The sequence below is a fragment of the Oryza sativa genome, chromosome 1 (assembly GCF_034140825.1).
Source record: "Oryza sativa Japonica Group chromosome 1, ASM3414082v1".
In the NCBI taxonomy this organism is placed as follows: domain Eukaryota; kingdom Viridiplantae; phylum Streptophyta; class Magnoliopsida; order Poales; family Poaceae; genus Oryza; species Oryza sativa.
In genome coordinates this window covers 35259004-35276356 of record NC_089035.1, presented here as the reverse complement: position 1 = coordinate 35276356, position 17353 = coordinate 35259004, and the positions used below count along the sequence as shown (strand labels likewise).

Genomic DNA, 17353 nt, shown 5'->3' with positions numbered 1-17353 from the left:
GTGCGTTTTTTTAATCCTGCGTTTCAAAGGGTTCTTAAAACGCGTGATGGAAAATAACATACGAATAGGGAAAACACATCAACCAAAAGTTTTTTCAATCCTATAAGGGCTTATTCGGATCAGAGGATCTTCACATGATTTTTGGAGTAATACTGTGCATAACAATTTCTTCCTTTTCTGACATTCAGATCATGAAAACTGGTTGTAAGAAATCTAAAGGAGAGTTTCCTTTGATGCTAATTTCATAGGAAAAGTACATGAAAAAACCATCCACCTCAAGCTCTTTTTTTTTTGCTTCATGCATGCAAATCTTAGGCAATTAATTTCCTGTGATCCGAATGCTCTCAACTTTTGTATTCCTTTGTTTTTCGTTTCTCTGTTTTACATTTAGATTCATTTCCTATTTCTATGTTTTTCCTATCTTATAATCCAAACAAGCCCTAAAATTTAAAAACATGGGAAATAAAAAGAAATGAAAGAAGAAACCATTTGATTACACTATAGGAAGATTGAAAAAAAAAGGTTTCCAAGAGCTCTTGCTTATTTTCCTATGGAATTAACTATAGAGATACAATCTTATATAAAAAATTCCCTATCTTCTTCCCATGGACGAAAGGAGCCTATATAGAAAAGATTCCTATGAAAATTGATTTCTCCAAAAATCCTTTGCCAATCCTCCAATTCCCAGGGCCCTTACTTTAGCTACTCTTTTTTTTTTTCTAAAATATCTCTTTTTTTCCATACTGACCTTGTTCTGTGGAGTTGAGGTTACAAATTAAAGGGACTCATAATCCACCCCATGGCCCATATGGGGCAAGGGTAAATCCTATTAGGGAAAATAAATTCACACATATAGAGGAAAAAATCGTAAAAATGTCTTATATACGTTGATGTGTCATACTAGATTAAATCTTAATTTTCTGTAACTCCTGATTAATCAAATCAAATGGTTGAGAGTTATGATCGTATTTTTTTAAGTAAGTATAGCTTGACTCAATGCTAATCCCCTAGAGTGATTGGACAAGAGGACAAACGTCTAATAAGTAAATAGGGCAACTGAAAAAAAAAACATCTTTCAAAAAACAACAAATTAGATAGCCGTTTTTTTTTTCTGATTTCATGACAATGGACGAGACATATTCAAATGCCGATTTTTTTTATGGCACACATCCATTTTTTCAGGAGAAAAAGTTGTATCATATGCCTGATTGTTGAAAATTAAAGCCTTTTGTGAGTACAGTGCCGGAGTTTTGCCAATTAATTAAGACAAAACAAGAGGGCAATATTCTTAGTTAAATTTTAGAAAAAAACACTATTGTAAACAACTAAACATACACAAGCTACATATGTGAGAATTACATGTGGGGACTGGAACTACATATCAATGATACATTTATTTTTCAACTATGAGATGTTTGTGATGTACCAAGCATTTTATTAACTCTATCATAAGAAGTCTCTCATCATTTGCTCTATGGCTAATAATCCATGAAAAAAAAATGAAGAAAAAAATGAGCGTGACTCTCATGTATTTGTTTCTAGTGATTTAAAAACCAATAAAAATAAACTATAATGTTTTTGTAAGATAATGAAACGAAAACCCCAACTTTAAAATAAAGTGTTAATTGATAAGCTAGCTAACTACCGTTGTTTGTCTCTATATAGTGAGTTGATTTTGCTTCCAATTTTGTACAACAGATGGGCTATACTTTCTCCTTACTAAATGTAAGCATTTCTTAAGTTAGTACGGATATTAAGAAAGTATGTGAAAATAATTAGAGAATGTGTGTCCGTAGGTAATTGGTTGAGAAGAGAAAGTAAGTGAAAGAAACTAGTTGTGATTGGTTGAGAGGAGGAGATAAGTGAAAACATAGCTTCATTTTAAGACAGTATTATGATAGAAATAGCTATATTTTTTAACAGTGGTAGTACAAGTACTACTTTATAATTCAGACTCTTCTCTTCACAACGGTGTGTGTTTAGCGTCTATTGTGAAGCTGTCATGCCTAATGTGTCACTGTAACGTGTCAACCATGCCTGACTTTTGTGTAAGAAAAGCTTCAGTTCTTAGAGCACCCGCTATAGTAAAGTAAGGTGTTTTTTATAAAACATATACATCTCAGCAATAAACTAGATTAATAGTAAACCACCTTAATAGTATATCTACATGTGTATCTATAGCTCTCTCATGTATTGTCTCGTTTTTCTCTATAGACTATCTCTAAGTTAGTAGATACCTTTGCTCTCTATCTTCATTTAATATCTTCCAAGTAGGAAAATATGTTGACATGGATCTCTTTTATAGAGCCTATAGATAACCATTGTGGGTGCCCTTAGGCTCTGTTCGTTCCAGGGTGATAGAGGAGATTGAGTATCGTTTTCCGCGCGCACGCTTTTCAAACTACTAAACGATGTGTTTTTTGCAAAAAAATTCTATAGAAAAGTTGCTTTAAAAAAATCATATTAATCCATTTTTAAAATTTAAAATAGTTAATACTTAATTAATCATGAGCTAATGAATCACCTCGTTTTACGTATCTTCTCAATCTCCTCGATCCCCACAGACCCTTAGTTCAGGGAGGTGATTGCCCGTGCAGGATTCGTCAACCTCAATCACCTCTTATCAATTTATCCTTTTTTCGAGGAACTTTTTTTGCAACTTTTGCGAGGATACCTCGTCTTCACTCTTGACGGCCAGTAATCCCTTTCTGACTCGGTCTACATACGAGTCGATTTCACGTAGTGAAATCCAACATATAACCTGACGAAACACACAAGAAACGACTCATTCCATTCGAGCCTGTTTCTTTACGAAATCCAACACAGAACCAGACCAAGAATACCCAACAAACTGTAAGTTAGCCATGCCTTTCACCTCCGTCAGGAACCTTACATGCATGTGCGACGGATGCAGAGGACAAAGTTCAGACTATTAACAGAACAACATTGCCACATGCAAGTCGAAAGGATCGTATTCTAAGTACCTACTTATCCGAATTTGTGCTCGACCGATGCAGACTAGCCTGAGATGTTCTTTTTTTTGTATGGAGTATCCATGTGTTCACATCCCAAGCGACCGTGCAAAGCGATCCAGATTTCAGCAACGGAGTTGTCGTTAGCGTACAAGCACGGTCAAGGATGAGCAGGCACTAATTAATCGCGTTGATCACTGAATCAAAGACGCCACCATCCCATGTGAAGTCGAGGAAAAAAAAACACCTCCTGGTTAGGGACGAAATGCGGTCATGGGATTGACAAACATGTGCCATTATCATTAGTCCGTTGATCTCACGTCAAAAGTGCCATTAGTAATTTTCTCCTACGACACCATGACGTTATTATCTGACCAAACGGTACGAAAAATGCTAAAGAAACCTTCCGTATAGCATAAGCAGAGGCCGAATGCCGCGGGTTTGGTAACTTTCATCTCCTCATGTCCGATCAAGGAGCCAGATGGTTGAGGGATGTCACCAAGACAACGCCATTGTTTACGGCCAGTTAGCAACACATCGCAATCTGTCTCGACGGGTATGTTTTGCTTGTCTGACAAGGGATTCCTCGAGTCCATAGCGACAGGAAAACGATTTACAGAAACAAGGGAAAAATTCAGCAAACCATATCTGATAATCTGAACAGCTCCAAGCTCCAAAGCAGTGAAACGTGAAGGAACCATATACTACTAGCAGTAGACGAAACTCAGGTGGTGGTGGTGGCAGAGACGTGCGCTCGAACGATTTCAGCAGTCGATGTGCACGGAAATTTTTGACCCAGAACATTCAGGAGCAATCAAAGGTGGAGGCGGGCGTGACACGTCCAATCCCCCCTGTAACGTGCGCACCGTTGACATCTGTAGCGGCTGCTGCGCTCATCTCATCTCGTTGGCGGCTGTAGCTGCAGTACAGGAGTACGTGGTGGTGGTGGTGGTCCGTGTCCGTTTATTTACTGCGTTTACTTCAGTGCGCCCGCCGTGTTGGATGCGTCACCGCCCTCCGTTTCAGCGCCGGCCTTTGTCCGCACGCACGCACGCTCGTTCGGCTCCCCTCCACTCGTCCCTCGATCGGTTCGGCTGGTTGCCTCCCTCCACAGCCTCGACGTCGCTTTTCCCCGCCCACCTAGCGCGTCACGCCACCACGCCACGCGAGAACGCGACGCGACGCGAGGCGGGCAGAAAACTACCGAGCCGCACGCGCAGGCGGGGCGCGAGGTGCCCAGTAGGAGTACCCCCCCAACCCAACCCCACCGATCGGATCGGCAAATCCCCCCGTCTCCCCACACAGATCCCCCACCCCCCACCGGGCCACCACCACCACCAGCAGCAGCGGACGCACGCACGCACGCACGCGACCGCGAGGCCGCGAGTGCGCTACGACGAGGAAACCGAGCGGCGCGAGCGAGCGACGGGGCGGGGGCGGGGACGGGGGGCGAGGGCGGCGCCATGGCGGATTGCCGCAGCCTGATCGAGTTCCTCCGCGCGTTCGAGCACCACCGCAGGGCGGCGGACTCCGCCGCCGCGGCGGGGTGCTCCTCCTCCTCCTCCCGATCCAGGCGGGGCGGGTCGTCGCTCACGGCGCTCTGCGACCACTCGCCGATGGCCGCGGTCGACGCGGTCGTGCTCCTCGCCGTGGTCGCCGCGCTGGGCTTCCTCGTGGTGCCCTACGCGAAGATGGCGCTCCTCGAGATGGGCGCGCTGCTCCACCCGGCCGCGTCGTGCCTCTCGGCCGCCGCCTTCGCCGGGGCCGCGGTGGCCGTCGCGGCGGCGGTGCTCGCGTGGGAGCTGGTGGGGCACCACGCCCGCAAGTGCGGCAAGCCGCGGTGCAGGGGCCTGAAGAAGGCCGTCGAGTTCGACATCCAGCTCGAGACGGAGGAGTGCGTGCGCGGCCACCCGGCTCCCGCGGCGCGATCGGCTCTGCTCGCGGCCGCGGGGGCGCACCCCGTGGAGCTCGGGGACGCGCACCGCGAGCTCGAGGCCGAGCTCCGCAAGATGGCGCCGCCCAACGGCCGCACCGTGCTCATCTTCCGCTCGCCCTGCGGGTGCCCCAAGGGTCGCATGGAGGTCTGGGGCGCCAAGAAGGTGCGCCGGATCAAGAAATAGATAAGAGAAGGATCACATGGTTATTACTAGTTTACCTGCTGTTCCTTCGTAGCGCTAAATTACTAATAAGCAGTAGCTAAAATATAAGATGCGATGCGTCTTGGTAATCAGTACAGGGAGAGGAAATAAAGGGATGATAGAAATACTGAAATAGGTAATATCAGATCATAGATTATAGAATATGCGATGGAGTTCTGGATGCCTGCGCATAAATATACTATATCCTTACTTGTTCATTCATGTTTTCCTTGAGATTCTGGATAAATAGTCTTACAAAGATACTGTCTTGTTTGATACTATTATCTATTTGTGCTTTCTTTTCGCCTGCCTTTTCGAATACCTGATCGAATTCTCTCAGTGGACAATTTTTTGTGGCAAGCATCTTTGACCCTGCCGAGTAGCTGAGTAAGCCTTTTCTATTCCATGTTAGTGCTCTGCTGCTCTAAACTTCTAGCTGAAAGTAATCCATGGTCATTTGTCGTTGTGTGATGTTCTCCAGTTTGATTCAGTGCGGTATTGGGGGTATAGATTTTGCTCCTTGATGGACTAGGATGACAAACTGCTCTTCCATTCACGTTGAGGTCAAGTATTGTTATTTTTAATTGCAAACTTCTTGTAGCTTCTGCTTTCTCAGGACATTTTTTTTCATGGCCCGTGGTATGAAATATGACTAGTTACTGTTATCCACTGGCTTTCATACCATGACAATATAGACATACAGTACTCTGTTCATTCTCAAGTTCATGTTTTTTTTCCCATTCTGAGTCTGTTTAACCTTAATTTGGCTGCCTTGATAATTGCTTGAACTTATACGAGGGGCAGCTTCTAAGTGGCTTCAGCTGCGCAGTTGTTTCACGCAGTCATGACTAAATAGTCACAGCTTCAAATGTAATCATATAACACAGCTTCATTTTAACAAAATTTATGGCTGGCCAGTTCACTATATTATTTATCAACCGATAAGCAACTTTTGGAATATCTGTCCCAAAATGATCTTTGCTTCTTTCCCCTGTGATAACCTTGTGTCCTAGCATACAGCTTTAGTAGCACAATCCTCATAACTAAGTCTATCAGTTTTATTTCATATTTTCTCATCCCACCCTAAAGGAAAAAACATCGCTTTTGTGATTGCCCTCACTAATTTTCTACAGTCTCCTACTTTGTTTCTTTATCTGGCAAATGACACTGTATCATAGTGCACTTCTTTTGCGATGCCATTATTGGCCTGTGTTCTTTTTAAGAGGTATATTACCTCATATGCTTTCTTGTCCATCACCTATATTTATGATCCACATTTTTTGATGCAAATACTTTATAGTTTTATCATATTGCTGTGTGCTTTTGGTGAAAGAACCTTACCTTTTGGGGTGTCAAATACCATTTCAGGATCTTACTTATTTATCTACTTCTATGTCATATTTTCCTTCATATTTCAGGGTTGTTGCTTGTATTGTGGGTTCTCACGCCTCAACCCAAAGATACATTCAGTTACTTGATTTTATAAACAGAGCTAAGGATTTAGAAAATTACTGAAAACTTACGATCATTAGTACTTTTCACTTGTTTTTTCCTGTCATTGTCACACTGTGCATCCTTTTTGGAAGTTTCACCTATTCCATGTTTGTTTTTTTATTTTATTTGTCTTTCATTCCCGTACGATGATATAATGCTTATTGATTACTACCTTCTTTTTTATAAACAACTGCCAAGTGTACAACAATTCCTGTGCTTGTATATGTATTTTGAGTTCATGTTTTCTACCATGATCATTGATCATTCTGTATATTTTCAGCTCTAGCTAAAGCATCTGAGGTTGAAATGTTTACATCTTTGATTTTCACTATAGTTTTGTGAGTTTATGTTGGATGCTCAGCGCTCTTCAGCTGGCATTTGTTTTTTTTACAGTGGCTAGGGGTGATCCGGGGTTCCGGCACATGAAATTCTGGGGGTGAAGGGAACAGTGTGATAGGGCATATGTGTTGACAGGAAAAAGTAGAAAAAAAGTTCCTAATTATTGCGGAAGTTGAATTGCTTGAAGTCTCTTGGTTTTCTGTTGTGCACCTTACCTTTTTCATGTCGAAATTATTTTTTTGGTGCAAGTGAATTATTTTCAGCTCTAGCTAAAGCATTTGAGGTTGAAATGCTTACATCTTTGATTTACATTACAATTTTGCGAGTTTATGTTTGTTGCTCAGCACCCTTCAGCTGGCATTTGTTCTTCGCAATGGGTAGGGGTGATCCGGGGTTCCAGACTCCCAGCATATGAAATTATAGGGGTGGGAACACTGGTAGAACATCTGCGTTCATAGGAAAACGTGGGGAAAAAATCGTAACTGTTGCGGAAGTTGAATTGCTTGAAGTCTTTTGGTTTTCTGTTGTACTCCCTACCTTTTCGTATCGAAATTATTGTGTGTGTGTTTTTTGTGCAAGTTAATTATTTTAGGATTGTTTCATGTGCAACTATCCAATGTTGCACATCCTTTTGTTCTCCTGAAAGCTTACGGATTGTTTGTTACAGGTCTCAGAGATTTTATCTGATCTCTGTTGTAGAACCATATAGTTCGGCCCAGGAAGAGCCCCAGTTTAACATTGGGAGTACCTATACATCACATCTTTCGAAAGATTTTTATGATCGTATCACACAGATTTTTAATCTTTAGATTAAAATCCGATATATATAATAAAAGGCAAAAAGCAATTAAGAAACACCATAATAGACAATAAATTACCATATCCTCAAGAAAAAGACCAAATCCAATACAAAATTTAAAATTTACATGCGAAGATTCAAAAATTATAGTGTAACTTACAAAAGTTACAGTGTAAGTTTCATAAATTACACTGTAACTTACAAGAAAATGAACTGTAAATTTGAGTGAGAAAATCGAGTGAGAGATAAGAAAAAATCTTTCGAGTGAGATATAGCAAAATCGTTTAACATTTGCAATGGCTATGCTCAATAGGCAAAAAGCAAGTGTGCCTCAAGTCTTCAACCTGTCCTGCTTGCTAGCCTGTTCTTTTTTAAAGCTGGAAAGTAAATTTCCAATTTACTAGAGGCGGACGCAAAATCCCCAACCACTGAAGCAATTACTGCACGATTTTGCTATATATATGTCGACATTTTCTCCCAAAAATTTGACAGATGTAATTACACTACAATTGTAGTGTAATTATACTGTAACTTGCATGTAATTACACTGTAACTATAGTGTGACTTGTATGTAACTTTCAAAAATCTCTCTGTAATATGTTATTTCGGTAAAATGGAGGTTGTGGGAATAAATTCTTACACATATGTGTGTGCCATGATTTTTTTTCCTCACCAAAACAAATCTTGTAATAGATTTAACGATTCAAAATTACGTGAAACTTATATACAAGTTACGAAACTTATATACAAGTTACACTGTAGTTACATGTAAGTTACAGTGTAATTACATATAAGTTACAGTGTAATTACACTACGATTGTACTATAATTACATCTGTCAAATTTTTAGGAGAAAATTTGTCGACAAATGTAATCACACCACTAAAGCAATTACAGCATCAACTGATGGCGATCGGGACTTGAGCAAAGGGGGCCTTTTCAGCCCAGACAAGCAAACGGGCCAGCCATCTCGGGTAGCAGGGCCAACAATCATTTTAGGTCGGGAAGAAGTCCACTTTGACCCCCTTAAAAAGTACACCGAATCTAATTTATACCCCTTAACCAGAAAACCGGATAGGATGACTCCCCGAACTATTGAAATTATAGATGGCCAAAAGACCCGCCCGGCACGGCCCGGACCAGGCACGGCCCACCAGCCATCGGGCCGGGCCGTGCCAGCCCATGGGCTGCGCCTCCCACCCAGGCACGGCCCACCAGCTGTCGGGCCGTGCCGGGCCGGCTCGAAGGCGCGGGTGGCCCATCGTGCCTTTTTTAAATAAGTCTAGTTTTCGTCCCTCCTCTTTTGGCTGTGACATAATGTAGCGAAAATAAGTCTATTTTCCGTCCCTCCTCTTTGGGCTGTGACATATATATAGTGAAAAAAGTCTATTTTTCGTCCCTCCTCTTTGGGCTGACATATATATAGGTAAAATAAGTCTATTTACGTCCCTATTCTTTCGACCGTGGCATATAATATGTCTATTTTTACTCCCTATTGTTTATGTGTCGGGCCTGGCATGCGGCCCATCGTGCCGTGCCGGCCCAACGTGCCGGCGGAGAGGCCCAGGCACGGCCCGGTGGTCGGGCCGGGCCGGCACGGGCCCGACCCTTGATGGGCCGTGCCGTGCTTAGGCCGTCGGGCCTCGGGCCTTTTGGCCATATAATTGAAACTGGTGTAATTTGACTCCTTTAGTGGTTTTCAATAGCGGTTTTGCTGACATGGCGCTGATGTGGCGGTGTTGACTTTGTCTTCATCCCATGTGACAGTGACATGGCGCTTATATGATCTTAGAATTAAATATAAGCATGTGGGACCTATTTGTCATTCACACAAGAAAACATAGTAGGACCCGCTGACATGTTGGGCCCACATGTCATCCTCTTTCCAACCCTTCTTCCAATTCCCTCTTTCTCGCCCTTATCTCCCTCTCTCTTTCCCCATGTTGCCGTCTGTGAGGAACTGGGTTGGACTCTGGAGCGGCGGCGACATGGGCAGGTGGGTGGCCGGCGCGGAAGAGGAGGCGATGGCACAGAATACGACTGTGGTAGCGGTGGCCGGGGAAGGTGGCGGAGTCCAGAGCATCGTCGACAATGGTGAAGAGGCGGTCATCCCCCTAGGGGCGGCGGAAACAGATCCCCCAGGCGGCGGCAGTGCCGACGGAGGGCGTTGGGTGGAAGAAGTGAGGGGTCCCGTCCCCCTGGCGGTGGAGGAGGCGAGGGGGTCCGATGGTGTGGTGGGCGGTAGCGGCCCACCAGATCGGCATAGGGCCCTCTGTGGCCGCGGCCGGGAAGGGGCGGGGCGGCGGTGGAGAGGCGGACGGTGGGGTGGTCGTCGAGGCGGGCTCGTGGGGGATGACCGGCGCGCAGGTGGAGGGTAGGCCCCGGTTGGCGACGTCGTCCCCCTCGGTCTCCGGTGAGAGGGCGAGGGGCCATCCTCCTGGAGGCGGCATGGGCGAAAAAAGTCCGACACCGACGCATGCGGACGACGCACGGCAGGGCCGAGCGGAAGGCGCGTGGTGGGGCAGAGATGTTGACGACGGAGAAGGTGGGCCTGGGAGCCAACGCCCTCGCCATCGGGCCCTCGCCGCCGCGCCCTCGCCGCCGGACACCGCCGTCGCTAGCGCCGGGGCGGAAGGGGCCGGGACTGCCATTCACCCGCCGCTCCCACCGCTGCCATGCGACGCCCCCGCCGCTGTGCCCTCGCTGCCAGATGTCGCCTCCGCCAGTTCCCGGAGCCAAAGGGGCCAGGGTGGGGAGAAAGGAGAGCCCTGTTGCTACCACTCCTCGTCGTTGTCCCGCCGCCGTTCGCCGAGAAGAAGAAATGAGGAGAGGGAGAGTGGGGGAGAGGTTATCAGAGGGAGGGGATGACATGTGGGCCTAGCTTAACTTTTATTAATTTATTTGATGACTAGGCTGCTATATTGACGCCACGTCAGCGAAAACCACCCTTAAAACAGTCGAGGGAGTCGTTTTAGATGGTTTTAATAGTTGGAGGAGTCATCTTATCTGGTTTTGTGGTTTAGGGATACGAATTAGGTTCGACGTATAATTAAGGGAGTCAAATTGGACTTTTTCCTTTAGGTTGTGTTTGGTTTGTTGTATCATGCTAGGCGGGTAGCAAGGGCCAACAACCTATGTAATTTTCGGTTGGGCGGTCTTTCCAACTTGGCCCGCCCATGGATGAGATCCCTGACTTTAGGGGTTAAAGTCAGAGATGAACATTGACTTTAAGCTGTTTTCAGTTGTGATCAGTATAGCGTTTCGTGAATAGTAACCATGCACAGTTCATTTCACTGTTTTTACTGTTGCTACAGTGAAAACTGTAAATTACTGTGGCAACAAACTCATTTCACTGTGTGTGCGCGCGCACCTTTCTGGAACCCCGCCCATGCAAAAAGGTCTCCGTAGTCAGGTTGAGCGGAAATGCTCGATTCAAGCTTTACAACTCGGGCAAATCTGGTGGATGCAATGGGCTGCACAACCACACCCACGTGTGCAAGGTGGCCGACGTGTCAGTTCAGCCTCACCTTATTTAAAGCTAGGTTTTGGTCTTTGGTGGAGGACAAGGCGAGCGCGCAGAGGTGAAGAGCACAGCGAGCGGGGGAATAGCAAAGCTTGAGGAGCGGTGGGAGTGATTGGACGGAGCAAGGGATATAAGCTTGGCGGGGGCATGAGCGGAACAAGAGGAGCAACGAGGGTATAGTAGGCAGCGAGCGCCGGAAGGGATTCACGAGAGCAGTAGCGAACCTTCTTGGTGGAGCGGCGGCAGAGCGACCTTGATGACGAGAGCCTTTCTCTCCCCCTCTCTCTTTTGGTCATTTTTGTTTTATTTTTCTACATTTACCCATCATTAATACACCAAAGTTATTGTACAGGATAAACTCAAATTGATAATTATTTTTTTTAAAAAAAACTCGCTGAATTTAGATGAATTACTTCGTAAACTGCTCGTACCATGAATTTTAGATGGATTTTCACAGTGAAAAAAAATGATAACAATGTTAAGCTTATCTAAATGGAAGGACATTTCTTCCACAAGTTCTAGCTGGTAATCACCTCAATCTTAAAAGAGTACCATACGTAAGATCCATCCAAATAATCAAACAAAATCTCTTCTAAACTGTTCTCCAGTACAATCAATCAAAAAAAAAATCACATGTTAGCTAGGCTGCGCCCAATGCAAACAACCAAATATTTGCACGCATATCCTTTTAAACAGGCCAAACTCAATCTAGATGTAAGAGACATACTACTATCAGACTAGAATGTGAGCAACCAAACACACATTTAGCCCTCGACCGAGTAACTTTCATGCATGCCGTATTTCAAATTTGCAACCTATTCATTCAAGTCGTTTTCATCCGGAAATTAACGTGCCAACTCACTTCTCTTCTCTCCCTCAACCCATCTTTACTCCGCTCTCTTTTGTTTTAGGACTCGAAACACACGTGAAACGATGAATCAAATGATCATTGTATATACCGCATGGAGTACTCGTATATACTACCGCGTGAGGTTGTGAATCTGTCAGCATCCGCGGTACGGGGAGTGCTGGTCGTGGTTGTCCTGTGACCTGAGGCGCGCCTGCATCCTGCCGCTCTCTGTCGCCGTGTTGCAAACTTGCAACGATCTCTGGCATGCATGACCAATTTGACCGTATACAGACATAATCTCTCCGTCCCTAAAAAAAAACCCTGAGTTTCCGTGTCTAATGTTTGACTGTCTTTTCGTGTCTAACGTTTGACTGTCTGTCTTATATGAAATTTTTTTATAATTAGCATTTTTATTATTGTTAGATGATAAAACATGATTAATACTTTATACGTGACTTGTCTTTTTAATTTTTTCATAATTTTTTTAAATAAGATGGACGGTTAAATATTGGACACGAAAAATTAGGGTTTTTTTTTTTTTTGACAGAGTACAGTAGGACTATATGCCAGTGGCCAGACCGCCGGTAAGCACACCGGCAAAACCACTAACCCGCCGCTGATCCGACCACAGTAATGAGGAGGAATCTGGTGGCTGACCTGACGGCTAGATTACCGGTGGTACTTTAGGGAAATCTGAACATCGGAAGCGCCACCAACCGCGTCCAAGTACAGTACAGTAGTATAGCCGTATAGTAGTAGCACGTGATCCATCCCCATCCAACAAGCTAAAATCGTGGTAGAAACTCGATTTTTATTTTTAAAAGGTTTCAAGTTTCAAATGGTTAGACCAGAACTTCAGTTAAACGGCTGCTTCAATAGAGTACAGCATTCTGTAGTTGCTTTCAGGTAGTACTAGTAGATAGTAGAGTGCTCAATAGTGGTGGCCGCGACACAATTTTTAGGGGGTGTTTAGATGGGGCTAAAACTTTTTAGCGCATGTCACATCGGATGTTTAGGCGCTAATTTAAAGTATTAAACATAGACTAATAAAAAAACTAATTTCATAAATGAGAGCTAATCCGCGAGACGATTTTTTTAAGCCTAATTAATCTATAATTATCAAAAGTTTACTGTAGCATCACATTGTTAAAATCATGGCGTAATTAGACTCAAAAGATTCGTCTCGCGAATTAGTCCAAGTTTATGGAATGGGTTTTGTAATTAGTGTATGTTTAATACTCTAAATTAGTGTCCAAACATCCGATGTGACATGGAGTTGGAATAAGGCCCTGTTTGTTTCAGCTTAAGATTATTGTAATCTAAATTATTAAATCAGATTACTCTAAACTGGATTATAATAAGCTGACATAGAATAAGCTGCGAGCTGTTTGTTTCTCTGGATTATTGAAGGCATCTAAGGGTAGTGGGTCTTTAGCCACCCAATAATCTGAAAAAAGCTCCTTCAGAGGAGATTATTAGATTATAGTAATCTGGCTTATAGATTATAATAATCTATCGTAATAATCTACTTATTTATTTCAGCTTACTCTTAATAATCCAGATTATAATAATCTTAAGCTGAATTAAACAGGCCTAATTCCCTGAAAAACAAACAGCCCCTAATAGACGAATTCCGAGTCCGGTGTGACCGGCGTGTGCGTTTGCTGACCTCGCGATCTCCGCTACCACCACCAGACTCCCCAACAAACACGCACGCGCGCACACACTGTCGCACCTACTTCATCCCCGACCCCGCTGCCTAAAATCCACCTCCCCATCCTGCACCAAACCAAACCCCCGCGACCCACACCCAAACCCGCCACCGATTCCGAGCGCGCCGCGGCGAGCGAGCGGGAGAGAGGGGGGTCGCAAGCGCAGCTTCCTCCCCGGCCATGGATCTCCTGCACGGGGAGAGCGTCCAGACCACGGTGGCCATCGCCGTCGCCGTCGTCGCGGTCGCCGCGGGCGGCGCCTTCCTCCTCCTCCGGTCCAGGAAGCCCAAGGGTATGTATTGGCTCCGTGCATCTGTCCCCTCTGATAGTCCGATGTTGTGAGTTTGTGATGTGGCGGCTCTCGCGCGTGATCTGATCTGCTTCTCCGGGGTTCCAGATTAGTCCTGGTTGGTTCTCATCATCACTCTCTGTGTGTGTGGTTTGAGTTCTGAATCGCTTTACGAATGCCCATCTTCTGGCCTTCCTCGCAACCAGACTGACAAAGATTCAACGGAGCAGCGAACTGTAGGCTGCCACACTGTGCTGTATCGTTGCTGTTTCATTGTCTATAGTTATCTTTCAGTAGTTGTTTGTGCAGTTTTGGTATTCATGCTACTTTCCTTTATTGATGGTTGGTGCCATTTATTTTTCCCTCCTCAGGCTGTTTGGATCCTGAGAACTTCAAGAAGTTTAAACTTGTGGAAAAGAAGCAAATAAGTCATAACGTGGCCAGATTCAAATTTGCTCTTCCAACTCCAACCTCTGTATTGGGCCTTCCAATTGGTCAGCATATCAGTTGCAGGTTTGGATTCCGCCTTATGCCTTTCTTTATGAAGTTTGCTACCCTTTTTTTTTTACATAAATTGGAAAAATGTATGTGCTATTCTTTTAGAGGACAAGATGCTACAGGCGAAGAAGTAATCAAACCTTATACCCCTACTACATTGGATTCTGATCTAGGGCATTTTGAGCTTGTTATTAAGGTAAATTGTATTCAGTTCTTTATACTGTATGAATGCTTGTTTGTCAATCCTGGAACATATCGTTATGTGCCACACAAGCAGGATTTGCCATTTAACTTTTCTCATAATGCAGATGTACCCTCAAGGAAGAATGTCACACCATTTCCGTGAAATGAAAGTTGGTGATTATATGTCTGTGAAGGGACCTAAGGTTGTTTTCTTTCTGTTCCAAGCAACTTGTGTTAAGTCTATAATGGGTGTTTATTGACTCTGAAAGAGTTTTGTGTTATCTATTATGCTTTAGCCAGCATTTATGTGCTTACATTTATTGATTAGGTGACATTCACAATTGAATTGGGTGCTCATTTGTCTTTGGTTTATGAGTTTAACATGGTTTCTTCTCTGTTCTAGGGTCGTTTCAGATACCAAGTTGGGCAAGTGAGAGCTTTTGGAATGCTAGCTGGTGGATCAGGCATCACTCCCATGTTCCAAGTAACATATATGCCTCCAAAGTTCTATGTTGCAGTTAATGTTGCTGCAAGCGGGTCACTTAGTAGTTAGTACTGACAAACATTTTTTTTATGTTCTCACAGGTTGCAAGGGCAATTCTTGAGAACCCTAATGATATCACAAAAGTTCATTTAGTCTATGCAAATGTCACGCATGACGACATTCTTCTGAAGGTGGAATCACTTCTTTGTTATTTGTTAAGACTCTCTTTTTGCTGCCTCTACAATATATCTATGATACAATTTTGTGGTCTTTCTGACTGTTAGCATCGCCCCATCAGATTTCAGATTTACTGTGCCATCATGTGATTTAATTGACTTTTGTGCCATATATTCACTAGTGGACACCATGCACATACACATTTCATTTAGTTGCCAATGACAGCTGGTGAAATTTCAAGTATTGTTTATGATAACTGTTAACTGGTTTGTTTCTTCAAATGCAAAACTCATGCAACTTGTACTGCATGAAAGTGGAATAATTTATACATAGTACTTTGTAGCTGAGATATTTTACAATTTCTTTATGTAATGTCAAAGCTTCTATAAATGATATATGAATGGGAGAGTCGGAATAATCCAGCACAGCTGCATGTGCTTGAGCAAAGAATTTATTCTATTAATATTGCAAGAAAGTTCTCTATTCATTATACATGTCGAAATATTTTTGAGGTTGCAATAATAGTTTATGCCACTATGCATGTTATCTGTAACCAATTAGGATGATTGGTGACTGCATATGTTCTGCTATTTACTGCAGTCCCAAATTTATGTGTGTTGAATCTGTGCAGGAAGAACTGGACAACATGGCCAAAACCTACCCTGATCGCTTTAAGATCTACTATGTCTTGAATCAGGTGAACCCTATGCTTCTATTATTTTACAAGATTTGTGTATCAACATCAGTACTCTAGATACATATCAATAGCTTTGCTGGACACAGTGGTCTCCAGGATTCCACGTTCGCCATTTCTCTTGAATATTTTTGGGAGTCGTTGCTGAATTTATGTTATGAATTGTCTGATTGGAACAAGGGATGGGTTGTTTATCCATTAGCCATAGTACCCTACAATGGTGAGATAATTGAAAAAGATTTCACATAAAAATATTTAAAGATTCCTGGATGATATTAAAATAATTAAGGAGCGTTTTTTTTTCTTTGGATAAGAGCATGCTCTTAGTTGCATTTGCTTTAGTATTTGTGTTTTTTCTGCTTGAAATAAAATTATGCTATAAAATCGTAGTCCCAAATGTATATTAGGAATTACGACATGCATGGTACTTGATAAAGACATTTGCAGCAGATTCCAATGTTGATTTTTTGCTTGTGCAGCCTCCTGAAGTCTGGAACGGTGGCGTTGGGTTTGTGTCACAGGACATGATTAAAGCTCATTTGCCAGCACCTGCCGAGGACATTCAAGTAAAACTCAAATCTTCATTTTCGGAACCTCTTGTTTAGAAAGAAGTTTTTGCTTTCTGTATGGTGTCTCAACCTGGACACTTACATATAATATGTGTTTAATTGTTCCAGATCTTGAGGTGTGGTCCTCCTCCGATGAACAAGGCAATGGCTGCGCACCTTGATGAGCTCGGGTACACCAAGGAGATGCAGTTCCAGTTCTAAGCTCTCCTAATGGCGGAGTACCAGAATAATGGACCCCATGGCCTACGCTGTCTTACGCTCTCTTGTGTCATGGAGACGTCGTCTGACCTCTTTTGTTAGTTGATAGCAATACATGATTAGTCGTGACCCAACAATTCATGTATCACTCCATTTTTATGGGCAAATGTTATCTGCAATTGGCAGAAGCCCTGTGACTGCCATCTGGTTTACAAACTGAACATTGGATGCTGCACCGCGGGGAAACTATTCAATCCCTCGAGGGGATGTTCTCTCGTTTGCTCAAAAACCATCTAAACGGTTATGAAAAATTCTGAAAAAATTTGACAACATTCATACAACATATATATACAACTCCACAAAATCTTAAGTCCAAACTTAACTCACACGTCGAGATATAAAAAAGACAAATTCAGCGTATGAATAGTAGCGTAC

General features: G+C 43.5%; 2 protein-coding genes across 2 annotated transcripts; both read left to right on the top strand.

Moving 5' to 3' along the window:
- Nucleotides 1-4130: 4130 nt before the first annotated feature.
- On the top strand, nucleotides 4131-5413 carry LOC9269256 (uncharacterized protein At5g19025). The gene has a single exon (XM_015769990.3). It carries the CDS (start codon nucleotides 4436-4438, stop codon nucleotides 5090-5092), a length of 657 nt encoding a protein of 218 aa, XP_015625476.1. The 5' UTR covers nucleotides 4131-4435; the 3' UTR covers nucleotides 5093-5413.
- An 8492-nt stretch (nucleotides 5414-13905) lies between these two features.
- On the top strand, nucleotides 13906-17207 carry LOC4327480 (NADH--cytochrome b5 reductase 1). Its single transcript, XM_015779190.3, has 9 exons — nucleotides 13906-14118; nucleotides 14487-14628; nucleotides 14719-14809; nucleotides 14922-14999; nucleotides 15200-15280; nucleotides 15382-15471; nucleotides 16089-16154; nucleotides 16631-16717; nucleotides 16829-17207. The coding sequence occupies exons 1-9, from the start codon at nucleotides 14007-14009 to the stop codon at nucleotides 16919-16921; spliced, it is 840 nt and encodes a 279-aa protein (XP_015634676.1). The 5' UTR covers nucleotides 13906-14006; the 3' UTR covers nucleotides 16922-17207.
- The last annotated feature ends 146 nt before the right edge of the window (nucleotides 17208-17353 follow it).

Bases quoted from the DNA above. Each gene is read 5' to 3' on its own strand.
- LOC9269256 (XM_015769990.3), top strand. From the start codon at position 4,436: ATGGCGGATTGCCGCAGCCTGATCGAGTTCCTCCGCGCGTTCGAGCAC.
- LOC4327480 (XM_015779190.3), top strand. From the start codon at position 14,007: ATGGATCTCCTGCACGGGGAGAGCGTCCAGACCACGGTGGCCATCGCC. The intron at 15,281-15,381 runs GTAACATATATG...ATGTTCTCACAG, and splicing joins GCATCACTCCCATGTTCCAA to GTTGCAAGGGCAATTCTTGA. The intron at 16,155-16,630 runs GTGAACCCTATG...TTGCTTGTGCAG, and splicing joins TCTACTATGTCTTGAATCAG to CCTCCTGAAGTCTGGAACGG.